The sequence below is a fragment of the Solea senegalensis genome, linkage group LG16 (assembly GCF_019176455.1).
Source record: "Solea senegalensis isolate Sse05_10M linkage group LG16, IFAPA_SoseM_1, whole genome shotgun sequence".
NCBI lineage: Eukaryota > Metazoa > Chordata > Actinopteri > Pleuronectiformes > Soleidae > Solea > Solea senegalensis.
In genome coordinates this window covers 4414355-4435920 of record NC_058036.1, presented here as the reverse complement: position 1 = coordinate 4435920, position 21566 = coordinate 4414355, and the positions used below count along the sequence as shown (strand labels likewise).

At 42.9% G+C, this 21566-nt stretch overlaps 2 protein-coding genes across 4 annotated transcripts in view; one reads left to right on the top strand and one right to left on the bottom strand.

The window, feature by feature from the left end:
• Positions 1-567: 567 nt before the first annotated feature.
• itpka (inositol-trisphosphate 3-kinase A) lies at positions 568-11598 on the top strand. 2 transcript variants are annotated; one of them, XM_044047256.1, is made up of 7 exons: positions 568-1196; positions 7025-7121; positions 7273-7486; positions 8912-9116; positions 9221-9322; positions 9762-9833; positions 10648-11598. In XM_044047256.1, exons 1-7 carry the CDS (start codon positions 777-779, stop codon positions 10918-10920), a joined length of 1383 nt encoding a protein of 460 aa, XP_043903191.1. In that variant the 5' UTR covers positions 568-776; the 3' UTR covers positions 10921-11598. The 2 variants fall into 2 exon arrangements, with proteins under 2 accessions (XP_043903191.1, XP_043903192.1); XM_044047257.1 differs by lacking the exon at positions 10648-11598 and adding an exon at positions 9948-10636.
• Positions 11599-13262: 1664 nt separating this feature from the next.
• The window catches only part of ltk (leukocyte receptor tyrosine kinase), a 46832-nt gene continuing 38528 nt past the window's right edge, over positions 13263-21566 (bottom strand). For both annotated transcript variants that reach the window (XM_044047254.1, XM_044047255.1), the window contains exons 20-29: positions 19420-19606; positions 19252-19342; positions 18610-18674; positions 17900-18029; positions 17725-17822; positions 17188-17280; positions 16992-17093; positions 15453-15587; positions 14996-15086; positions 13263-14882 (exon numbers count right to left, since the gene is read on the bottom strand). In XM_044047254.1, coding sequence (XP_043903189.1) covers positions 13830-14882; positions 14996-15086; positions 15453-15587; positions 16992-17093; positions 17188-17280; positions 17725-17822; positions 17900-18029; positions 18610-18674; positions 19252-19342; positions 19420-19606 — 2045 coding nt within the window. In that variant the 3' untranslated portion in view covers positions 13263-13829. The remainder of the gene's footprint in view (positions 14883-14995; positions 15087-15452; positions 15588-16991; positions 17094-17187; positions 17281-17724; positions 17823-17899; positions 18030-18609; positions 18675-19251; positions 19343-19419; positions 19607-21566) is intronic.

Genomic DNA, 21566 nt, shown 5'->3' with positions numbered 1-21566 from the left:
TTGATTATATTTTTAATTTCGTGTAGGCTTTTGTATATATTTTGGTTCATTGACAATAAAACTTTTAATTCCATCAGGTTTTTGAGAACGTTCTCTTAAGGTTGTATGAAGGTTGTGTAATAATTAAAAACGTGTATAACTCTTGTATGTATAGTTATTTTTTTGACTATACAAGTAAACGAATGACACAAAACACAAAATGCACTACAAAATAAACACACGTTTTATTTTGAAAAACCAAACGATGTTCGTGCGCACGTTTTTTAATTTCCGCAGATCAAACCTTGCTTGACAACATCATGTGTGTGTGTGCGCGCGCGCGTGTTGATTAAACTCGTTGTAAAGTTAGTATGAGGACAACAGCTTAACCGTTCTGTTGTTGTTGTTTTCAGTCAGGAAGTAAAGCGAGATAATGCGGAAGATAATAAACCTTGTACAGTTGTATGCGCGCCATAGCTCGCGCGTGCGCGTGAAGCTGCGCGAAGCCACGCCACCAGCAGAGAGAGAGAGACAGAGAGAGAGAGAGAGAGACAGAGAGAGAGAGCGAGAGAGAGGGGTTCCCCTCACCTCACACACACACACACACAGAGCTGACAGTGTGTGAGTGCGAAGACGAAGACAACGTCGAGGAAGTGGCGCAAATTTCGTGTCTCATAAAGTCTAAAAGTGCGAACTTTGTGAACTGAGTATAAGTGAAATGACCAGATTTAAGGACTGAAGTGCACAGACATCTGCGCTCCGCTCTGTGCGCACTCACGGCGGGTTCTGGGTCTCCAATGCCGAAAGAGTACAGGAGAAAGACGTCCAAGGACTCCGGGCTCCCTGGGACTGGAGTCAACGAGGGGCTCCGCTCGGAGCGAAGGACAGTCGTGAAGTCTTCGCAGATCTGCGATGAGCTCCGTCAAAAAGCCGCTCAAGTCTCCCCTTCGTCCGCAACCGCGGCGCCGACTGTGATGGACGCGCGCCGGCCGGTACCGCAGGTTACCATCACCCCCGAGGGAGGCGGCTGCTCCCGGGAGATGCAGCAGGAGGACTGGGACGATGCGGTGGACGGCACGCTGAGGAGAAAACTGTCCAACTCGTCCATCTCGTCCACGGGCTCCTCTGTCGTGGAGTCCGAGGATGATTTACTGAGCGACAACGAGAGCAAAAGCAAAGGCATCGTCACTCTGGAGCATCTGGTCGACACTGGAGAGGTGAGTGAACAACAACAACAACAACAACTCACGAGTGTTGTAATGCAACAAAGTACAAATACTTCTGTACTTTACTTTATTTATATGTCTTGCAACGTTTACTTTTACCCCAGGAATTGAACCCACAACCTTCCAGTTGATCAACAACTCGCCCTACCCCAGAGCCACCATGGCTCAATCCTAACACTTCACCTTTTGATTACTTTTACTTCTAAAACCTACATCATTTTATATCAGATAATGAATTTTGATACTTAAGTACAGTAAATGTCGTATACTTGAAGACTTTTACTTAAGTAATATTATAAAAAGTGACTCCTACCAAAGTAATTTTCTGGCAAGATACTTGTACTTTTACTCTAGTATCACCTTGTAGGTACTTCATACAAGACTGCAACTCACAATGTTACATTTTACGTATACATACATGAGTAAATGAAATTACGAGGTTACAATGACGTCTTGTTCGAATTCCTTTAACTGTGCAACAAAGGGACGAGTTCCTGAGTTGAACTTTGCCACGTTTAGGTGTTGTTTTGCTCGTTTTCTACACACTTAATGTATTTAAGTTGTTCCAGCAGATCAGTCACCGATCTGTCCATGTGGTGCATTCATGGGACAAAAACACAGACGCTCCAGCTTTTACATGGTTACAGTACGACGCTTGATGACACGTAAACACACACACTACTTCCTCTCTGAGGGCCACTGGGATTGTAGAAGCAGATATAATCTGCTTTGGAATGTTTTTAATCTAGGTTTGATGTGGCTATCATCAAAGTTATTAGTTTATGTTGGATTCTTGTATTTGCTTTCCTTTGTAAAAAAAAAAGAGAAGAAGGGAATAATAGTAGTATTTTACATTTGTCTGTGTTTTTTTAGTGGTTTTCCAGCCTTTGTCGTCAGATTAACTTCTGTGTCGAGGATGTTTTGCCGTGGGAAATTAGTCACCACTATATGTGAGGAGATGTTTCTGTGTTCTCTGTGCCCGTGTGTGTTATTTTCCAGATGTGGGACATTTTAGTTGCTGTTTTGACAACTAGAATGTACAGGGAAAGAGAGCGTACAGGAAATGTAATTTTCCTCCCTGGAATCAAATGATGTCACCTCGTGTTTAATGTGTTGTCGTCGCCGTAATCATCACAGAGTGAAAGCGACATGAAGGAGCTGCTCAAAGGCCAGATAACCTTTGTTGTGTGGTGAGCGTCTGCTTCTGTTTCAATTGGCTGTGATATCTTTGAGGTCACGTTGTACACACTGAAGATAAGACATGTCGTGATGTAATATTTGAATCACACACCGCGGCATCCTGTCGTTGCTTTCTTTCCCTCGCGCCCATGTTAAAACAGATCAACACGTCCTTAAATGTTATGTTTTGCCTCGAGTCCTAACCTTTAACACGGCGCCTCCCTCCTTCGGCACACACCACTGGTGTTGAAGGATTGGCCTTTTGTTCAAGGACGCTGAGGAAGTTTTCCTCGTGTTACCGGACGTGTACTTAAATGCACGCGGAGGTGTGAATTCTTAATATCGCCGTGAAAAATTCAACTCTGACTCAGATTTGAAGAGAACACTGTGTGTGTGTGTGTGTGTGTGTGTGTGTGTGTTGGCAGCTGCAGAGCCGTCACTCCACGTGAGTTGTGGGGAAGTTAAGCTGTGATCAGAGTGAGTCACCTCATAGTTTCAGCCCTCTCGTCCACAACATAATCTGCTTTTTGTCTAAACTGTCATCGTGTTGGACATTCAATGACGTCTGTGTGTGTGTAGGTGTACAGTACCTCTCCATACTTGGTCTGTAGCTGTCACCGTCTTTGAAATAGACCTTTGTGCGTGTGTATGGAAGAGAGATTGTGTGTACTGAACATAACACGGTGAAAGCTTTTCCTAAATATTAGCTCTTTTAAACGCTCCGTTGGGCCTTGAAGCTCATAGCGGGGAAAAAATGTTGTTTGTGTCACCTCTGAAAATAAGGCCTTTTCACGCAGCCCACACACACGTCCACACATCCACACCCACACCGTCATATATTTGTTTTTTTCCGTGGTCACTTTGCCCATTTCAGCCTCGGCTTTTTTGAGTTTTTAAGTGTGAAGCACTCGTGCGTCAGTATGTTTTTAGTGCCTTTGCTGCTTCACACTTAAAGCTTGGTTACATAATTTGTTTTTGAATCATCACTTATTCAAAATTCACAGTCATGGTTGTCCTCTCTAATTCAAGAGGACGTCCACGTGATCATCCGAAAAAGGCCTTAATTCGAGGCACTCTGACTTTCTCTTAAGAGTAAAGGGACAATCATTATTGTGGATTTTGGACAACTACAGAGTTGGAAAGAGTACTAAAATATTCTACTCAAGTAAAAGTACTACTATTTTGCTAAAAAATAAGTTTAAAAATGGTCTAAAAATTTTAATTAAAGTGGAGTGGAGTGGCTCAGTGGTTAAGACCGGTACCCTGTGTGTGAAAAACATCATGGTCGCAAGTTCGATTCCACCCCTGGCTGATTGGACTTGATTCCAATGTAAGTCGCTAGTGATAAAAGTGTCTGCTAAATGACATGTAATGTAAATAAAAAGGAGCGAGATGAAAATTTACTCATGTACTGTAAAAGTTACTTAGTTACTTTTTTAACAAGATTGGGGTTCTTTCTTGTGTCTTGCAAAGTGGACAGGGGGACACACATCTCACATGAATTGTTTTTAATTAAAGGCAAACCTTTACAAATTAAAGTGCAGTCAAAATAAAATAAGTAAACACATAATGTGTCAGTCAAAATGGGTCAAAGGTCACAAATGCTTTCACTTTCTCACTCAGGGACCTTAATTAACGCCAATTCACCTGTGCTCATCTTTCACCTGTCATCATCATTCATTCACCTGTCTTCATCGTTCACTTGTCCTCCTCATTATTCATCTGTCCTCATCGTTCACCTGTCCTCATCACCTGTCTCCTCATTCACCTGTCCTCATCATCATTCACCTGTCCTCATCGTTCACCTGTCCTCATCATTCACCTGTCCTCATCGTTCATCTGTCCTCATGGTTTACCTGTCCTCATCATTTACCTGTCACTATCATTCATTCAACTAACAAAACATATTTATTTCTCACAGATCTGCACAAATATCTCACCGTAATCATTTGAAATATGTTCTTCAATGAAAATGTGTGTTCAGTCAAAATAATCGCAGTAAGATATTTATTGGTTTAACTGTTGGACAGGTGAACACCAGCGAACACACACGTTTTTCTCTGTTATCCCTTTATTCATTGGTAGCTACCAGGATGTGAACAGGATTTAAAGGGAGGGGAAAAAAAAAAACGTGTTTCTGAAGCCGAGGCTTAATAAGACTTACGGACTTAAGCTTTAAATGCATGTGGATGTGGTAAATATACAGTACAGCAAAGAGGCCAGATTGAAATTAATCTGATAATCTTTCTGTTTATCTTCATCACTTCATAACGTCACATGAAAGGTCAGCATGAATAATGATCGGTCAACGAAACCAGTCAGAGAAATTGACTTTACTAAATTTAGATTCTTTGTCGTCATATACTCGATAACACACTTGGTCCACACAGCCTATTTAAGACATGTACATTATACAAACAGACATAATGTATTCCCTAGTCTATTACCCTTAACCTAACCTTAACTTAAACCAAATTCAATTTTTTAACCCTGAAAAAGCCCCTTGAAGATGTGAGGACTAGACCAAATGTTCCCACTTTCCCAAAATGTCCTCATTCCTCTCAAAGCCACAGATACAAGAACACACACCAAGAAGACCAATAGTGACTAATTAGCTTCATTATTATTATTTTGTGGCAGTGAACAAAACTGTATTTTGTGAGTTTGTGGAAACCGGTGGTTCCCTCCACAGAAGTCTGTTTACGCAGAAGCTTCATGTAAAATACTCTCATCATGTCACACACATAATTACACACCGCCAGTCACAGAAGCTATTTCACCACTAAATGAGTACTTATATTTTTTAAGTACAACATGTACTTGTTGTTCAGTGTTGTTCAGTGTTGCTTCATCTAAAAAAACAACAACAACAGCTATCTAGCTAGCTAGAAAAATAATCGCTAGCTAGCTAGTTAGCTAGTTAGCTAGACTTTATTGTCTGTCCCAATCAATGACAGAATTGTTTCTTTCACACGGCTGCAACAATAAAATACTACACATTCAATACTCTCAAGACACTTTCACACTCCCAAAATAAAAACAGTAAAATAGGAAACCTGGCAGATAAAGTCGCGTGCAGTGTGACGGCTGTTTGATTTTGTTCAGCAGTGATTTGAACGCAGCTTTTGAGACGAGATAAGAGGATTGTATGAAACCTTGCTATTTCACGTGGTGCCAGTATTATTCCAAGTGTTGTCAGTGCAAACTGATCGAGGTGCATGGAGTTTCAATAACATACATTTTCAGTGTCAGACTTTGTTTTGAAGATAAATATTGTTCCGTGTCCCTGTGTTTACAAAATAGAGGAATAAGTTTCCATTCCTTCTCTCTGGATGGGAGAGTATATCTTCCCTCTTCATGTTCTGTATATGTATATAACATGATTTATACAGACTCCACTGTATCAGCATGCATTCAAATGATTGTAAATCACCACATGACTGAACACCAGACACGTTTGATATCATCAGTAAACATTAGCTGCAAAAAGCATATACGACTCGACATATACAGTAAGAGAGGCTCGGCCGACCGCTGCACAGTTCTGCTATTTGTGTGAATTTATTATCTGAGACACTTCAGCGCAAGCGGGGGCGCTTCACTGACACAAGAAGTCCCTGTTTCATTTCCTGTTTCAGTCAGAATATAATGACCTCTCGAAAGGCCTAAAGAGGAGCGTTTAAGGGCATTTTAAGGGATTTTTCTTCTTCCAGTAATCTGGGAATATTACTGGAATATAAAAAAATGGCAGAGTTAAAGTGTGTATTGAGATTTAGTCGCCGTTCTTGTCTTCAACATGTGAAGCACGAATGTATCACTGTGAAATTGGCAAGCTGTAACTGTGTTAGAGTGTGTGTGTGTGTGTGTGTTAGCATTAACCCTTAAACACCCATAAAAGGCCAGAAAATGCATTTTACCAGAACAAAATTACAAATTACGGTCAAGTCGAGTTAGATTTTACAGTTTTTATTTCAATAAAAACACTGTAGTTGTACATGAAAAACAGATTTTGCATTTTGATTTTGAAATTTGAACAGTATAATAGAAAAAACTGCATTATTTGTCTGTGTATGTGCAAAAACAGGCCAACAAACTGGAAACTATGTACTGCAGCAGTGATTTTATCACTTGAAAGGACATTTTTGGATAAAATTTGCCTCTCCCGTTTCTCAGCCCCTCCACTGGAGCGCCAGTGAAATTACTGTAATAACCACATGATGCAAGTTCTTAGCTTTTAAAAACTGGTGAAATATTTAAGACAGGCTTGGTGTTAAAGGTTTAAAAGGTCAGAGCAACGCTGAAAAAGAAAAAATCATTAAAAGAAAAATGACATTTTAATCTCAAGGAATAATAATTGACATATATGAAACAATAAATAAGAAAGCATATGACAAACAAGAGTAAATTCATGCTCCTGATGATAAAAAGTAGGTTTTTGAGAGTTTATTCGTTGTGAATTACACCAAGATGGAGAGTCTGAACAGAGATGAAATGGCATTTAACTGACCCAGATTGGAGGTGGAAAAACCCAAAACCCTGGCATCAGACTTACTTGGGGGTAGAACCGCTGATGTGATCACATTTGTCCTCAATGACCAAGGTCATCCGTCGTGCTCAGTTTTCTTGCGTGTCATCTGCAGAGCAAGCCCTGGTGGAAGTTAAAGACAATTGTTCACTGGCCGTTCAGCGCGACTCCGAGAAGGAAGGTGAACTGGGTTCAGCTCGCCGGGCATAAAGGTATGAGCCGCTCACTGAGGATCCTTCACTGAGGATCCTTGTTTTGTTTCTTTCCTCCCACATGTCCTCTAGTACAGTATATAAATCAGGACTAAAGTAAAAAAAAAAGGCGGTAAATCCTGAATATTGATCATCTCTCGTCTGATCTCAGGTAACTTCAAAGCGGCAGACGAGGGCACCATTCTGAAGAAGTTCTCCGAAAACGAAGTGCAGTGTTTCGAGAAGCTGAGGGATGACGCGCTGCTCCCGTTTGTTCCCGGTTACCATGGCGTCGTGGAAAAAGACGGCGAGTGTTTCCTCCACATGACCGACCTGCTGGCTAACTTTGACTCACCCAACGTCATGGACTGTAAGATGGGAGTGAGGTAAGGGAGTTAAGACGTAACACATTATTTTTTATATATCATATAAGTTGTATATGTGTTTTTTTTGTCATGTTTAAAACCTTCCGTTCAAACTGATAAATCATATTAGTGCAGACTGGGTGACAGTATGTTGCTGCTCTACAAGGGAACACCTGTTTCAACTGCAGGCTCTATGCTTGGCTTCCTGCCACAGCAGACAGACAGGCAGGCAGGCAGGCAGGCAGGCAGGCAGGCAGGCAGGGTGCCTCACAAACACACACACTTCCAAATACACATGTATACACATAAATGCACACATGAAAGTGTGCAGTGCATGCACACCCCGCTGGGAAATCTAATTCCAACACATGCGTTAAACTTATAATAACGCAAGTTATTTTATTGTCTAATTAGTATCTGTTTTAGTATGTTTACCCCGCTGCATGCGGCTGTCACACACACACACACACACACACACACACACACACACACACACACACACACACACACACGCTCGCTTGCTCAGGGTGTCCCTGGAGACTCCCCTTTGTCAAAAACACTCAACCACAAAGCTGCAAAACCGCCAACTTGCACAAAGACACTTTGTCACTTTCACACAGTTGAAGCCTGCAACAGTGGAGTCTCCTCTCAGCTTCCCTCTTCAGCACAGAGGAAGTGGAACTCACAAACTGAAACTGAAATACACATCTGTTTGCACAGAATTGTCCGGTTTGAATACAGCGACTTATACTCCGATACAGCAGCTGTGCAGCTCACTAACGGTGTTTTTGTGCTTTTCTGCTCTTCACTTGTGCATGAGACTATATCAAGTAAAAGTACCACTATTTTGATAACATTTACTGGTCTAAAAATGTACTCAAGTTAAAGTACTAACGTCGCTTGTTTAAAATGTACTAGGAGTAAAAGTTACTCAGTTACTTTTTTAACAAGGTTGGGGTTTTTTCTTGTGTCGTGCAAAAAGGACAAGGGGACACAATCCTGAAACACAAAATATGTAAACATGGGTCAAAGGTCACAAATGCTTTATCTTACTCACTCACTCACCTTAATTATAGCCAATTCACCTGTCCTCATCATTCATTCACCTTTCTTGATCGTTCACCTGTCCTCTGTCCTCATCATCGTTCATTCGCCCGTCCTCGTCATTCATTCACCTGTCCTCATCATTCATTCACCTGTCCTCATCATTCATTCACCTGTCCTCCTCATTCATTCATCTGTCCTCATCACTCACCTGTCTTGATCATTCACCTGTCCTCATAATTCACCTGTCCTCTGTCATCATCATTCATTCACCCATCCACACCATTCATTCTTCATCATTCACACCTGTCATTCATCGTCCCATCATTCATTCACTGCTATATATATATATATACATATATATATATATATATATATATTTCTCCGTTCCTGTCGTTTCAGGACGTACCTGGAGGAGGAGCTTGTTCGAGCGCGAGAGCGGCCCAAGCCGAGGGAGGATCTGTACAACAAAATGGTGGAGGTGGATCACGAGGGGCCGACTCCCCAGGAGCATTCCCAGCGCGGCGTCACCAAACCTCGCTACATGCAGTGGAGGGAGACCATGAGCTCCTCCAACACCCTGGGCTTCAGGATAGAGGGGACAAAGGTGTGTACTGTTTACTGTTAGTATTCCATAATAGTGGGACACCAGGGAAGGCGGGTTCATGAGCAGGAGGATGAGCGTGTATTCATGTCTTCATCCCTCTGTAGAAATGGGACGGCACGTGTCGAACGGACTTCAAGAAAACGAGATCGAAGCAGGACGTCGTCCACGTGTTCCAGGACTTTGTCGGAGAGAACGTCAGCATCATAGTACGTGGCACACCGTGTACGGTACATGTGATGCATAGTATTCGGATACGCCGCACGCACGCCAACACGCCGCTTACGGCGATCTCGCCTCAGGCGTTGACCCGAGTGACCACACCAACTACAAACACGCCTGTTGACTGAGCCGTCACATTTGTTTTCATTGTTCGGACATATTTAAATATTTCTTTACACACGGCACTAGCATTTATTAAAGGTCGTGGCTCGTCTAATGATAAATGAAAACAGTCGCTGTGTTTGAACTGCAACAGTAAGCCGAGGTAATTCCATCCACACAGCACAAAGCAAACACTCGGCGGCGTAATGCTGTTTGAGTTCTCTGCGGTGGTGGCATTTCCCACATACACAGAACCTTGTGTCTACACTCAGGCTAATGTTGCATCTACATCCTTAACTGATGTTTTTCTTTCTTGAAACGCAGAAGTCTTACCTGAGCAGACTGTCGGAGATCCAACAGGCGCTGAAGACCTCGGAGTTCTTCAAGCGACACGAGGTGATGAGTCATCTGAAGATGAAGAGTAAATGAAAGGAGATCAAGCTAAAAAACACACAGATTCAATTGTGGTGTAAACCAGGGGTAGTGTGTGTGTGTGTGTGTGTCTTCCAGGAAGCCCAGAGTGCAGGTGTTTGTAGTCCACTCTCCTTTTGTGAGCCAATCTCCTTCAAATGAGTGTGACACCTGGTTGCTGACATCCACCTGGGAGACTGACAGACACGCCCACACCACACTCACACAGGAAGTGACAAACGAACCCAAAACATGCAACCTAGGGTCAAAAATGGCTTAAAAACAACAGATTTGCAATCAATTTGTTGTTACACTGACGCGAAAGAAACATAATCCAGCCGCCTTCTTTCCGTTTGCCGTCCCCCATTTCCTGCCATGATCTGTCTAATCCAACAAAGCCTTTAAAATACCCCCAAAATACTTTATTTAGGATTAGCTGAGTGATAAATTGATGCTTTGAATGTGTTTATCCGGTTGGGATTTGACTGAAAAAAGACCAAATAAATTTAACTTCTGGCCGTAGATTTCAACCATACATCAATGATTTTCGTCAGTTTATTTGTAATTTTTATAAAAATGATGACACCCACAGCGAGCTATAATCTTTTACGTATTTTTAGCGTTTGAAAATGCGGTTTTTAATCTGAGAGGGCGTGGCTACTGCCGCCATCACACACTATTCTGGTCTACCTGCTCCAGTAGGGACCAGAATCCAGAGTGTTTGTACAGAACATTAACATTAACATTAACATAACATAACATGCACATCCTAACGTAGAATCTTCCTCATTATTTCTAGGTGATTGGCAGCTCGCTCCTCTTCATCCACGATCACACGGGTAGCGCACAGGTCTGGATTATCGACTTTGGGAAAACCACTGCTTTACCGGAGGGCCAGGTGTTGAACCACGACATTCCCTGGCAGGAAGGCAACAGGGAGGACGGTTACCTGTGGGGACTGGAAAACCTCATGCATACACTGGAGTCTGTCGGCGACAACGCAACCGGTCAACAAACCTGTTGCTTGGATACCAAAGAAAATAGTCAGACTATAAATGCAGGTGGTCAGTGACCTTTGACTTATAAATGCATGTAAGGAGCTCTGGCTTTTACCATTTCAGGCTGAACATTGGGTTTTAAGAGGAGCAGATAACATTTCACCAGTTTGAGCAGATTAACTGACACTAACTCCCTCTTCCTAAAAAATGAACAGAAGTGAAAGCGTGGCCTTTGTGCATGTCCATTTAAGGGATGGGGGTTTTATTGTGAAAGAGGGAAGAAGAGTCACAAACTCAGTCTGACTTCGTACCATCAGTGTAACATCAGGTGTGATGTTTCTCAGTAGGAAACTCTTTACGATCACGTTTTTACATTTATATTTCTATCACTGGTTTTTATTCAGTGTGTAAAATGTCTTCACTTCGCATCAAATCTCAAACGTCTGATTAGCAGGATGATTCATGATTCAGCTCATGCCTCGAGTGCGCTTGGAGAGGTTTTCTTTTTGGGATAATGCAAAAAAAAAAAAAGGACAACAATGCGTACAATCAGGTGGTTTTACACTTTAAAGAATTCAGTTTAATTATTTTATCTTAAATTGTTGTCAAATCAAAATCCTTTCCCCGACATGTTACACACTGGAGCTTTGATCACACTTGTAAATATTCTGCTCAGAATGTAATATAATGAGAGACGTGGTGTACAAATGACATTAATGAAGATGTACGTGGAATTAAAAAGGGGGACAATACAAGTATTTCTTTTTACAAATGTTCAATAGTAAAACACTATTTTAGGGTCTCTTACTGAACCTCTGCCTTTCCTGTGTGTAACGGATAAAACTTACACCGATGAGATGAAGATATACTGATTTATTTGGGGCACAGGTAGGTTAGAATAAAGTGTGAGAGACTGTATATTGCATAGAATGTCTGACACTGTCGGTGGAGGCGTAACACCCACGGCAACTTAAGGAATACAGGAAAATAAAACTTTGACTGCAAGATAAAAACACACCAGGCCTTAAAAAAAACAACCACTGTAAGCAAGAAAAGGATTTTTTCCCCTCTATAAAAGAAACTGCGCAGAAATCAATACTTGTAAGTGGCACAAATCTCTCACATATTGAACTATGCTTTTAGTAAAGACGTCCAAGTGGACTGTTGAGCAACTATGAAACACATGAGCAAGCCTGAGAATAAAAAACACGACATACAGCGAGCTAACTGAACCATTATACATATATATATACTATATGGCAATGTTCATTTAACATTTTAAAAAATAAACTATCAACATGTTTGTGGAGTACAACGATTAAAGTGATTAAATAAGAATAACCTGAACGTATAAATACTTAAGATAAACAACCGAATCTTTCATTAACATGGCATCGGCATGTTTGCTATGTCAAAGCTCACATCCTCTCGCTGAGTAAACAACTACATCAGCATATATGCGGTGTAGTGCACGCAATGGCAGTGATCAACTACAAGTACACATTCATCACAAACAATAAACCTATTTTTAAAAAAAGTCAAATGAATGACAAGACGGCTCCAAATAGGTTAGTCCATTGTCACAGGTGAGTATAAAAATAGCGATAGCAATAATTTCACAGCTTGCACGGTCATTGTCAAACTCTATTTTTGTACATTAATGAAACCCCATTCAGTCCAAGTAAATATTATTACATGGGAGAAGAAAAGAATCTAAAATATGCAAATTTAAATTAAATGTATGTAGTTTGGGGGGGAAAACGACTTTTTTTCTTACAAATATTCAAACACATTATCCGCACAGAGATTTTAAACCACAATAAGGGAGAGAAGAGTCAAAAAATACTCAATGCCTCAAAAAAAATTGTTAAACAATATAAATGCTTTCATTCTTATGGAGTTAAATGAAAAGAACGATATACCACCACCCTGTCTGTACACACACTATATGGCTAGCACAGCTAGCATTCCATGTAGCTTAGCACAACAACTAAAAAACTTGTTAACGCCCCAAGTTTTTAGTTTTTGTTGAACAAAATCATGAATTAATGTGCCTTTAAAAGATGCTGGTACATATTTTATGTCTAGTCTTTTCTTATGCTAATCAAAGTGACCGCTAGCTGTAGCTGTCGTAGTCACAGTACAGACGCGAGAGGGTTTTTTTCCCCCGACTTCTCGGGAACGTGACGCGTCAAAACTGAATAAACAAACGGACACAAACGTCAGAATATTGTGGGCGCTAAGCTAAAGTAGCTCCCGACATGTTCAACCACAAGCCAATGGACAGAAGAGGAGGGATAAAGGCGTCTATTTACGTCCAACAGACTAAACCGCTAATGAAATCCAAAAAGATGAAAGCTTAGAAATCACCATGTGGACAAACTGCTGTTTCCAATGTCAGGAATAACAACCCCAGGCACAGTATTCTCAGGAAACATGTTATTGCAGTAGTTTGGGACGATGTGTTTTCACATTATTTGGGTTGAAAGCAAACCAGAATTGCATAACTAGCTCTACAAGCTCCTGAAGAAGGTTTCATTATTTCCTACAAAAGTAATTTTTCTGACTTTTCTCTGCTGTCATAAAGGTTTCTATTAAATCACATTCTTGGAGATTCTCTTCTAGTGGTTATTTGTTTGTTTCTGTACACTCATAACAACAAATTCCAAACAATGATTTACAATGATGCATAATATACGACTATCAACGCTGCAAGAAAACAACAACAAAAAAAAACCGGAGTCAAACTACAGCAGTTACGTACGGTCGCCTGCACCAACAGCGTGGCCACTGAGGAAGTGCAGGGCTGTGTTTTCCAGTGTTTAGCTACCGGTGTATCAGAAGCCAAGGGAAATAGTCGAGCACTGGCTCTGAGGTCACGTCACGTGATGTCCCTTGTGGGTCATGCTTTTTGTTCTGGAAATACAGAGCTCGAATATTAGTGGACCTAAACCTAAAATCCCTGTTGCTGTGAGCCGATTTCTTAGATTGGGGTAACGCTGAGGTCTTCGGAAAGAGAAAAGCCAGAGTCTCTGTCGCGCGCGGGTTTCTCAGCTTTGGCGTGTCTCTTTACATCTTCGTGTCCGTAGCTGGCGTGGCGCTTCAGCAGCAGTTTTGGCATACAAGATGAGGGGGTGTGGAGGCCTGTTGCTAATCCCAGGCCAGGCCCCGAGGAGACACTCGGGGCCGGGCCGGGGTTCGTGGCGGCTTCAGAGGCTCTGGACATAACCAGGGGCAGGCTCTCTGCCTCGTAGCTTTGCTCATCATAGGCATAGTTGACGTTGCCACAGGGGAAACTCTGAAGCTTTGCCAGGTCCATGCCAGCCTTTGTGGCCCCACCGGCTGGGGTCTTATGTGTGGACGCACTCTGAGCAGCTTGAGGCTGGAAGGAACGGGATTGAGTCGAGGTAGTGCAGAGGCTGGAAGGGCTGAGGTGGGTGCTGCTGGTACTGTTGCACCCAGCCTCATTGCTATCTAAGGTTAGGTGGCAGGGTGTGTTGGTGGTGATGGTGGAGGAGGTGGAGCTTGAGAGTGGCATGGACTGAGTGTGAGCCAGTGTTTTCTTCCCTCGGAGGTTTTCCAAGACCCAGGAGCCATATGTGGGGTTCCACAGATTCTTAGTCTTGTTCTTCAGCCTCTGGCTCCCCGTGGAGGAGCTGTTTCTTGAGCAGGGTCTGTGGTGTGGAGGCTCCGGGTAGAGCCAGTGACCCCCCGCTGCTGTGAAACCAGTGACAGGAACAGGCTCCGCCCAGGATGGCTGCAGCGCCTCACGGCAGGAGGTCACTTCGTGGTGGACAGGCGGGATTCTCTGGAGGAGTAGACGAGGTTTGGTGGGCTGTGGGGGCTGGGGCGCGGGTCGTAGGTCCAGAGAGGGAAGTCCGAGCTGGGCGGAGGAATCCTGAGAAACTGGGTGGGACACCAGGAGTGGAGTGAGGCTGGTGGAGGTGTGATCAGAGGGACGGATGACTGTGCCACCGTCATCCTCTGTGTTGGGACTATATTCCACTGGTAGTGGTGTGTTGATGACATCAGGGTCCTGATTAAAAAACATAGGCTTGTGTAAATACATGGTAGGAAGAAAAGGGGAAAAATACAAATAAAACCTGTGCAATTAAATATAATTGTGTTGTAACATGAAGCGCAGAACACCTGAGTGCAGTAGTTAATTCGCTCCAGGATGGTTGAGAAGTTGGGCCGATGCTCGGGACAGTGCTGCCAACACTGGGTCATGATCCGATAGCTACACAGCAAAACACAAACACACCGCCACGCCGCGTGTTACAGATTATATTGTGAATGTGACTAAAGGTTTTATGGTGATGAAAATTAAAATACATTACATCACAACTACCATAAATAACTGCTCTACACATCTATAGGCAGAGTGGATGGAGTATTATTCATGATGTTGACCGTTTTGGTTCCTGATCCAAAACCTCATGAGAGAACTTTATTATTCTAGTATTGTCACGCAGGAAAACCCAATCAAGCTAAAAAAAACCACTTCAGCTCTCTGCTTAGATTTACATCCAAAAACTGCCTTATTGTCAAGTGCTACTCCTGTTTCAGTGCATTAGAGTTTGATGGATTTCCTGTCGGGACTCACACGGGGCCTGGGCAGCCCTTGGGAGGATCCATTCTGCCACCGCTGGTGACAAACTCCAGCACCTCCTGGTTGGTTTTGCAGGGATATGGCATGTAGCCCAGAGAGAGGATTTCCCACAGCAGCACTCCAAATGACCTGCAGGGGGAGACACAGGTCAACAACTGATGGAGGAGGGGAGGCATCTCCTGCTCTCATCAGAACTAGTACACCACACACACACAAAAAAAAAATGCTCCGTTAGATGCATATGTAGTGAATTGTGGGTCTTTTCCGAACTACAAAGTTCGACTTTGGTGCGGTCTTCCTCCAGATACATTCAATTGTATGTTGCCTGGAGCACAACAGCCCATTTCTGATCAGCAATTACACACTGGTATGTTTTTTTTAATCATATACAGCCAGACATTTATGACAGGCTAAACACTGAAATAGCTTTCATTGTCCTTTAAGTAAAATTGGATTAATTGAACTATTAACTGAATCTAAATGTAAAAAACCTGTGCCGTTTCCTTAATTATGCATACATTTCCGCATGAATTACATTCAAAGAACAAAGAGAGTGGCACTTTGCTTGAACCGCACATATGGTGTAGTGCGATGTGATGTATTAGGTTTCTCCCTGGGGTTCACTTCTGGTAAGTGGATGAAAAGTTGTTGTTTTTCATTTGTCCCTTAATGGAAAACGACTCCTCGTCCAAACAGCTTGAAGCGAGACTGTCCCTCCGTAAGATTTCCACCATACTTCTTTTTCTGGGTAAATGCGCAGCTGATCTGCATATTCCCACCACCGCCTTTGACTTTCGTGCCCATCCTGTCCACATCAAAGCGCTTCAGACTTTGACTCGATCTGTAAACAAGTCTTTCTTCTGGTCTTCAAAAGTAAAAATTGTGTTATTTGCTAAACGTCCGACTTGTTTTGTCGTGTGGTTTTGGAGCGCTGTCTAGCCCGGCACCACGACTTGAATACTGACACTGATCGGTCACATGAAGATGGTCATTTGAGCTGTTGCTCTTTACATGGTGAGAAGAGTTTGAAGACTTTAACTCTGTTGGAATACAATATTTGTATTAACAACCAGCGAGCGCTGTATGTTAATACAGAACATTATATTCAACAAGACAGAGGCGGAGTCTCTGAGAAACTCGGGAGGATCTTCAACAAACACCACATCCCAGTACACACCTTTAGGGACACAAACAGAGCAACGTAGTGAGGAGTGTCCTGAAGAAGACGCATCGTTTGAAAGAGGAGTAAAGGAAGCCATCTACGTTAACCTGAAGAAACCATCACTCAACAGAGGAGGTGGACTAAGACACCGACTGTAACCCCGTTCACACCTTGTCTCAGCTTAAACCAGCAACCTGAAACTGGGAGGGGTGAAGTCCAGTCGTCCACAGCTAACTACTGAAGGAGATTATGACCTGGATGACTGAGAAGCTTCACCGACAAGATAGAGGTAGAAGAAAAATGAAACATCTCTTCTTCTATTCTGAATTCTTTTTGAAACCTTTGTTGTGTGTGTGTGTGTGTGTTTATACCACGTGTCAGTCTTGCACGTGAAGATTCCCTCCATAAACGCCTCTGGTGGCATCCATTTCACCGGCAGCATGGCGCGGCCGCCTTTCCTGTAGTAACTGGCTCTGGGAAGAGGAGGAGCATGGAGAGTGTGATCAGATTTACAAGAAAAGGCAAACACCACAAAAGGTTTGAAAACTGTGCAAGTCCATCACACACCTGTAAATGTCTCGTGCCATGCCGAAATCCCCAATTTTAGCCACTCGGTCTGGTCCTGGGCAGGTGAGCAGGCAATTTCTGGCAGCGATGTCTCTGAAAAACACGGAGGTTTGTGATGGCACTAAACTCAAAAAGTCAAAAAGTAAATGTGCACATGCAGTCAAATATTTATGCATCACTAATATTTTCAATGAAACAGGGACCCGACGGAAAGCCAATGATCCAAGATGGATGTTTGCTCGTCCATGTGTGTCTTCTCAGCTGCAGGATCTTGCCTCGGGCGACTCTTGGTCCCCAAACATGTTAAGTGCAACTACAATTAGATTTGTTTTTGAACCGAGGGGATATTTTTGAGTTCCGAGCTACACGTGCATCTCATTTGAGTAACCGCCGGCCATGTTTTTATACTCAGTGAGGTGTTTTGCCTCAGTCAAAGGCATTCACTGACCCCAAAACATCTTCTTCAGCTCTCACTGTCTTTCACACACACACACACACAGATTTGCTATGCTTCTATTGGGGTGTGTGGATATGAACCTGTGAATGAAGTGGTTCTCCTCCAGGTAGCGGCAGCCACAGGCGATGTCTCGAGCCATTTGCAGCAGCTCCCGCATGGTGAGGGAGGAAGTCTGTCCCTGGACACGGTAAACATCTCCGTTACGTAACGTCCCACACACACACACACACAAACAAAGGTGTAGTCCAGACTTACAGCTCGCGGCCTGTTTTGTCTCAGGAAGCTCTTCATGTCTCCTCCGGTCATCAGCTCCAGCAGGATGAAGCGCGGTAAGATGTTCAGACTGACGCCGATGCAGCGCACAATGTTGTCGTGGCTGAACTTGCTGCGTGGACAAGCAACGAGATTAGGATCTACACATTGTCGATTTCCATTCACGCATCCTTTAATACGTTCAACCTTATCGGAAATTATTTCATGCAATAGAACTTCAACTGACCTTTGACCCAATTGTACTTAAAATTTTACTTTAAATAGCATAAAGGTTTGAAGAAGAAAATAATCTCCTACCACCTTAAAGCTGGGGATCTGTAGGTCCAAATCAACGCACTGAAATCAATGCAAATAATACTGTGCACCCCACCTCCTCCTGCCTGATCTCTTATCAAAGCACAACTAGAACAAGAGCACTGACTTACATCACGTCTGAACCACAGCTAAGAAACTTAATGAGTGACAGGTATGACGGCCTTTCACTCCATTTAGTCACGACAGACACTATTGTTCCATGTCAGCTGACCCGGATCCATCCATCCCGGTCAGGCTTTGACTTTATACACATTGCTGAAATAAACCCGCAAGTCTTTGGAGGGATCGATACGTGCCGCTTCTTTATAGTTCGGAGTGGGCTCTGAGTCATCTTGTGAACTGAATTGTACGACGGCAATTGCTGCAGTGAAGTGTACCTCATGATCAGCGCCTCCATCAGGAAATCCATCTCATCCTGTTCAGAGCAGATTTCTGGAAGAGTCTGTGCAGCAAAAGAAAAAAAAAGAGTATGAGATGCTTTTTGAGTGTTGTGTGGGGAGCAAAGAGAGGAGGACATTTATCTGAATTCAAGGCAAAAAATCCATGTGAATCTCAGTGTACATTCAATGGTTGTTTTGTGCCAAGGGCTCAAAGTTCTATGACTAATGTCATCGCTTGGCTTTAGTAGGCACAAAGTCGGAGGTCATATATAAATAAATAAATAAATAAATAACTGGGCCTGTTTCAATGCCCCTGTTCTGGAAGGAGGTTCAGACTGAAAAACAGTATTGACATGTGCAATAAAGACATTAACATACTTATTCTTGGTTTTTCACTATTCTATCCTATGATCTATGAGGGTGTGATTGCAATTTACACAACGACAATTCATCACCTATTTGTTTTTCTGTCCAACCAATACAGAAAAGTAATAAAGCTTTTATATACGTACACAAAACCCCCCATAAAAAGTCATTTTCAAATCCTACTCAAATGTGACCTTTAGATAAGAGAGGCAGGAGGATTCCGGACACCTGGTGAACTGCCATCAGCTGGCATTGATGTGCCTCATAGATTACCTTTATGGCCACCTGCATGGGACTGTTATCACCACTCATCCCCAGAACTTGTCCTTCATACACTTCGCCAAACGCACCGTGGCCGAGAGCTCTGGAAACGACAACCAAAAAAAAAAACGTTGGTCCCTGTGGGCACTGACACAAGGCGAGGAACTTCATCAAACCGACCTGAAAAGTGTGATGTTCTTGCGCGGCACTTCCTTGAGCTCGCTGAGCGAGGCGGCCTTCCCCGCAAAGCAGTAGTTGGGGTTGTAGTCCGTCATGATGGTGGACGAGCGGATCTTGCTCAACTTGTACTCGGGACTCTGCAGACGGCCCCTCACCGCGTGCAGGTCGTTCTTTTTGCGGTACCACACTGGAGACACACGGGCGCAAAAAGAGGCGCACAACACGGTTAGTTCACAGAATCTTTTCAAGAAATACGTCACAAACCCCACTGTGGCATGTAAGGTGTGGAAGAAACGTCCTGACATTTTGTTTGTGGAAAATGCCCGTGTCGATTCTCACTCTCCAAAAGTCACTCAGTATGTTTACATGACACGTGAACCCACATAAACAACATGTAAACACATGTTCGTTTGACTGAAATCCAACTAAAAGTTGCACTAACATACCCAGATAAGGCTCTGAGCGTGTGTAAAACTGTTCTGGATTGACGAGGAGGTATTTAAATATATATTTTGATGTTCATGGATGGTAGAATGACTCAAAATGACTGAAAAACAGCCAAATAACTGAACTGTTCGACTCGTCTGTGCAGGGGAAACGTACTGAATGAACGAGTAGCAGCTGGACTTGCACACCTCGGAGCGGCCAAATGACAGTGAGCATTGATCACACTTCACAGAAGATTACGTTCTCCGCGTTTCACCACCAGTGGCGCTAACACGTCCAGTTGCTACTGATTCAATGACTTTTGGAGAGTATTTTTGGGGGGGGGAAAGTGGATCACTGATGTCAAGTCTTAAAAAAAAAAGAACTCCACTAATTTGCCATTACTATGACGAGTATTCTGGCCAAACAGCAAAAAAAATAAAAATCTTTCAAGAATAAAGTAATATTTATGTAATATTACATAATATTGTAGTAAAGAGTAAAGTCAGAATATTCTCATAATGTTACGACTTTATTCTTGTAATATTACGACTTTTTTCTCGCAACGTTACGACTTTATTCTCATAATATTACGACTTAAGTCTCGCAATATTACGACTTCGTTCTCGCAATATTACGACTTTATTCTCGCAATGTTACGACTTTATTCTCCCAATATTACGACTTTATTCTCCCAATATTACGACTTTATTCTCCCAATGTTACGACTTTATTCTCGCAATGTTACGACTTTATTCTCCCAATATTACGACTTTATTCTCGCAACGTTACGACTTTATTCTCAGAATATAACGACTTTTTAATATTTTTTTCTTTTCAGTTTGGCCCCAATACTCCGTCGCACATTACACCCCTGACGTTGCCAGACTCCTAATGGAACCAACATTTTATTCCATGCATCCATCAGTATGGAGTACTATGCTGGTAGTGAACAATACAATCTTGAGCTGCTGATCTCAAACTCAGATAAGCAACTGCACACATGAAATTTAATAAAATTACTCAAGTGACATCAAAGGTCCTTGTCAAGCTCCCCCAAGACCTGTGCACAGAGTCTGGTGTGCAAAATCAGTGGAGTTCCCTTTTAATAAGATGTTTTTTGAGGGGACATCCACTCCTCCTTTACTGCTCCTTGACTGTCAGTGCCAGTGGACTCACCCGCCCATGGAGGCAGCCCATGTCCCCGATGCAGGTTGGTAGTCTGCCAGGGAGGGGGTGTTGCGTGCAGGTAAGAGGTGCCGTCGAGCCATCGCCCGGTGCAGATGCTAGGGACTCGTGGGGGTTGGGATTAGGGGGGCAGGTTGAGATGAAGGACTGAGGAGGGGGAGGAGGAGGAGGAGGAGGAGATGGGGGCGCCCAGGAAACAGACTACCTCCCTGCATGGGGGAGAGCTATGGTGAAGAGACACCGTTAACCTGGAAAAGTGTATGTGTGCGTTTGCCATCTCTTTTGAAAGCAAAGCAAAGTTAAGGTACTGCACATGTCACCAGCTGGTTTAGTACTTGATTTATTCAACTGGACATTTAGAAGAAGAAAAAGAAAAAAAAGATATACAATACAGTTAAGATTTCACACTAAATAAAACAAGAACCTGTTTGTTCTGCCCAGTTTGTGCATTGTCTGCTAATTACAGGAGAATGATGCCATGCAGTTACACTCCTCTGCTATTTAACGACCATCTAATCTGCCGTTAAAGTAAT